Genomic DNA, 4,739 nt, shown 5'->3' with positions numbered 1-4,739 from the left:
TCTTCTGCTAGCCTAACTTTGTTGTACGATTTCTCTCTACGGATGACATTTGTTGTCTTTTCTCCGTCTCTTGAAGGCGGTAAACCGTATTGAACTATTCTCCCACCTCCACAGTTTAAAATGTTTTCTTGTATATCGTCGAAGGCGTCCAGATAAATTTCGTCATTGTACTCTGTTAATCCTCTGAAATAGAAGAAATCTCTAGCAAACAGATCTTTAGTTTCTTCCCAGATATTTGACTGATCCTCTAGGTCAGAAAACACCAGCATACTCGCATACGTTGATCTTAGCTGTTTTCTGTCGTTTGTGTGATTAATGATCTCCATGATTGTCTGTTTCCACGTTTCTTCATCGTTTAAGAGACCCATAGCTTTTACGGCTTCCCGAAAGGTTGGATGTGTTACCTCTTGACCTGTTCTAAGGTCTGTAAAAGATGTAGGACCTCTTTTATGTGTTAGAAGTAGACGCATATAGAAGAGTTCAACAGTTTTACTTGTTACAGCCTGGATCCTTCCTAAAGAAGAAGTTCTGGTCTTTCGTTCCGCCCATTTTCCCTTATTCTTTTCGTAGAAGAAAAAGTTTGGTACTTCATGGTAAAAGAGACTGGCAGCTAATTCGTTTTGGGAACATAATTTGATAAAAGGACGTTAGTTGGGTATCTTTAGAGACCTTATTATTGATGGTTTCCTTTAATGCATCTTTGTTGTAGAACACTTCATTTTCCCCTTCAAGGTGTAAATCTAGTGAAACGACAGGAGGGTGACTTTTGTGAATAGGGAACTTGAATATCTTCCAAGTAGCTTCATTCGCGTTAACGTAACGCGCCTCTTGGTAGTTTTTGACCTCGTTGACGATTTGATCGTTTTCTCCTGATTTTGTGAACAGAATACGGTCGCAACCTTTGTTAACGTACTTGGTAACGTATGCGATAGTTTTGATGGAATTTGAACATTCAACGTTGATGTGAGCGTTATATTTAAGGCACAGATACGGATTATAAGGGACAACCCACGAATTATCTATTGTTGCTTCCTCTCCTTTAACTTTCTTGGTAAAAGAATGTCCGCCTTCCCCTACGGCTCTTCTTTTGTAAAGAGGGTACCCGTTGTTTCCAAAGAGAAGATTGTCCCTGCAAAGTTTAGGGAAGCCTTTTACACACAAATCCTTCCCGTTTACTGATTTTCCTTGACAACATGCTTGGGACTCGTCGAAACCCTTGCAAGGACCATGGATCATGCATGTTGTAACTGTTTCGAATAACCTTGGCTCTTTTTCTTTGTCTGGTATTTCGGCTGAGATGATTCTTCCCACTAATTCTGCGTCAACACGATGTTCCATCCACAAAAGAATGTGAACGTGAGGGAGACCTCTTTTCTGCCATTCGATGCTGTAAAGGTGAGCTTTTACGCGTCCAAAAATGTTCTTGTTGGTCAAATCATCCATGAGTTCGTCGACTTTCAACTTGAAGATTCTCCTGACTAAATCAGGTCTATCGCCCCTATTTTTCGAAGTAGCATGGGAACCCGTCTGTTGCGCGGCTTCGCTCAGTTCTTCCCAGGCAGGATTCATGGTAAAAGTTATGAAAAAATCAGGAGAACCATAGTGACGAACGCGAGTGCGTCATGTTGACGCTGTTTCATGTATCTTGGGCCCCCAACGTATGTTGGAGGAATAATGATACGTTGTCCAGAATTTTTAACGTCTTCACCCCAAAATCGACGAAACCACTCTGGACCGCGGAGACTTATCTTTTATATTATATTAGATTAGATTTTGTCTTATTGTTTCATTTCATTACATTTCATTTCATTTTGTTTCGTTTCGTTTTTTTTTTTTCTAAGCCTAAATAGTTTTTAATTCTTTCTTTCTTTCTTTTTTTCTTGCAGTCTTTCTGTCTTTCTTTCAGTCTTTCTATCTTTCCTTCTTTCTTTCTTGCAGTCTTTCTGTCTTTCTTTCAGTCTTTTTATCTTTCATTCTTTCTAGCAGTCTTTCTGTCTTTCTTTCTTTCTTTCTTTCAGTCTTTCTATCTTTCCTTCTTTCTTTCTTGCAGTCTTTCTGTCTTTCTTTCAGTCTTTTTATCTTTCCTTCTTTCTTGCAGTCTTTCTGTCTTTCTTTCTGTCTTTCTTTCTGTCTTTCTTTCAGTCTTTCTATCTTTTCTTCTTTCTTTCTTGCAGTCTTTCTGTCCTTCTGTCTTTCTTTCAGTCTTTTTATCTTTCCTTCTTTCTTGCAGTCTTTCTGTCTTTCTTTTAGTCTTTCTATCTTTTCATCTTTCTTTCTTGCAGTCTTTCTGTCCTTCTGTCTTTCTTTCAGTCTTTTTATCTTTCCTTCTTTCTTGCAGTCTTTCTGTCTTTCTTTCAGTTTTTCTTTTTTCTTTCTTTTGTCTTGCAGTCTTTCTGTCTTTCATTCTGTCTTTCTTTCAGTCTTTCTATCTTTCCTTCTTTCTTTCTTGCAGTCTTTCTGTCTTTCTGTCTTTCTTTCAGTCTTTTTATCTTTCCTTCTTTCATTCTTGCAGTCTTTCTGTCTTTCTGTCTTTCTTTCAGTCTTTCTATATTTCCTTCTTTCTTGCAGTCTTTCTGTCTTTCTGTCTTTCTTTCAGTCTTTTTATCTTTCTTTCTTTCTTGCAGTCTTTCTGTCTTTCTTTCAGTCTTTCTTTTTTCTTTCTTTTTTTCTTGCAGTCTTTCTGTCTTTCTTTTAGTTTTTTTGTATTTCCGTCTTTCTTTTTTTATCTTTCTTGCACTCTTTCTTTCTGTCTTTCTGCCTTTCCTTCTTTCTTTCTTTCATTCCTTGTTTTTTTTTCTTTTTACCTTTCTTCCCTTCTTTCTTTCAGTCTTTCTCTCCTTGTTTTTCTTACTTTTTTCTTTCATCTTATCTTTCCTTCTTTCTTTCTTTCTTTCAGTCTTTCTTTCCTTGTTTTTTCTTACTTTTTTCTTTCTTTTTATCTTTCTTTCCTTCTCTCTTTCTTTCAGTCTTTCTTTCTTCCCTTGTTTTTCATATTTTTCTTTCTTTTTATCTTTCTTTCAGTCTTTCTTTCCTTCTTTCTTTCTTTCTTTCAGTCTTTCTTTCCTTCCTTCTTTCTTTCTTTCTTTTCTGCCAATATGTTCAAGTGCACATGTCTCTGGGTCTTAGTCTTTCCAGATCCAAGAGACAATTGTCCACAGCTCCATCTATTGGTCAACTCATCCAACCCCTTACGGAAATAAACAAATAAATGAATAAATAAATACATACATACATATACCAAGGCTTTTTCCCCCTTTCAAGGGAGGTAGCCAAAAAGGGAAAGGCATAAAAACACTCCCACCCATTTCATCCCTAAATACACTCCACACCCCTCCCACCCTCCCTCTCATCTGAGCACCTCCTGGATGACGGGTCATCCCTGCACCTTGCCCACCACCCTGGGTCAGAAGCAGTGTCGCAAGACACAGCACATCCACAGCAAGGCCGCTTCATTTAGTCGGCGACCCCCCCTCTCCGTCCCCCCTTGCATATAAGGAGAGGACGGGGAGAAATCCCTTCGGGCTGCGTCAAAATTTGCTCACACATACTACCTCACCCCCACCCCCCCGCCCATTCCTCCTCATGCAATCACAACATCATCCATATACAACCATTCTCCACTCACCTCTGTCTTCCGTCCTCTCCCGTCCTTCCTCAACAGACATTCCCCTCTTCCCCAAAGCCCCCTTCACCCCATCCATCCACCTCATCCTAGGACGTCCCCTCATGTTCACTCCCTCCACATCTGCCTTCCATACCTCTTTTACTAGTCTTTCTTCACTCATTCTTTCCATGTGTCCAAACCATCCTAATATTCTTTCATCAACCCTATCTCCCAGCTCCTTTTCCACCCCTGTTCTCCTCCTCACCTCCTCATTTCTCATTCTATCTAGCCTAGTAACCCCCACCATACTTCTCAGACACCTTATCTCAAATACATTCAAACTCCTTCTCTCTTCTTCTCTTATGTTCCAAGTTTCTGCCCCATACAGTGCTGTTGGCACAATCACTCCTTCATACAGTCTCCTCTTCGCATCCATTCCTAAATGTCTATTCCTCATTACACTCTTTAATCCACCAAGGCATTTACTCGCTTCTCTCAATCTACATTCTACCTCCACCTTCACTCCACCTTTTCCTGCTACATTTGCACCCAAGTATCTAAAACTATCCACTTCCTCCAGTCGCTCTCCCTTAATGTTCACTTCCAGTCTACTGCCACTTTCACCCCTTGTACATCTCATCACCTTACTTTTACCCACATTTATCTTTAGCTTTCTTCTATCACATACTCTCCCAAACTCTGCCACCAACTTCCTCAATCCCTCCTCCGATCCTGCCACAAGCGCATTGTCGTCCGCAAACAACAGCTGGCTCACCTCCCACTTTTCTCCATTTTCTTTAACCATCTCCAATCCCTGACCCACTACCCTTGCATTCACCTCTCGCACCACCCCATCCATGTATAAGTTGAACAGCCAGGGCGACATAACGCATCCTTGACAAAGTCCCACCTTTACCTCAAACCACTCACTCTCTCCATTTCCAATCCTGACACAAGCTCTACTACTCTCATAAAAACTCTTGACAGCTCCCAAAAGCTTTCCTCCTATCCCATAAATCTGCATAACCTCCCACAGTGAATAAATATATAAATAAATAAATAAGCAAATGAATGAAGAAGTAAATAAGTAAGGCTAGCCTCTTAAGTGGGGAGATTTTCTGGAATTGTCTTGAGT

The 4,739-nt window shown here is 40.1% G+C and overlaps 1 protein-coding gene across 1 annotated transcript; it reads right to left on the bottom strand.

The window, feature by feature from the left end:
- Nucleotides 1-588: 588 nt before the first annotated feature.
- LOC143040807 (uncharacterized) lies at nucleotides 589-1,569 on the bottom strand. Its single transcript, XM_076212242.1, has one exon. The coding sequence runs from the start codon at nucleotides 1,567-1,569 to the stop codon at nucleotides 589-591; it is 981 nt and encodes a 326-aa protein (XP_076068357.1).
- Between the last annotated feature and the right edge of the window lie 3,170 nt (nucleotides 1,570-4,739).

The sequence above is a fragment of the Oratosquilla oratoria genome, chromosome 29, assembly GCF_046742065.1.
Source record: "Oratosquilla oratoria isolate Oo_2021 chromosome 29, ASM4674206v1, whole genome shotgun sequence".
Lineage (NCBI taxonomy): Eukaryota > Metazoa > Arthropoda > Malacostraca > Stomatopoda > Squillidae > Oratosquilla > Oratosquilla oratoria.
Note: the sequence above shows the minus strand (reverse complement) of the source record. Positions and strands in the feature narration are given on the sequence as shown.

What these genes read in the sequence shown, in the direction of transcription:
- LOC143040807 (XM_076212242.1), bottom strand. Translation starts at nt 1,569, where the DNA reads ATGAATCCTGCCTGGGAAGAACTGAGCGAAGCCGCGCAACAGACGGGT.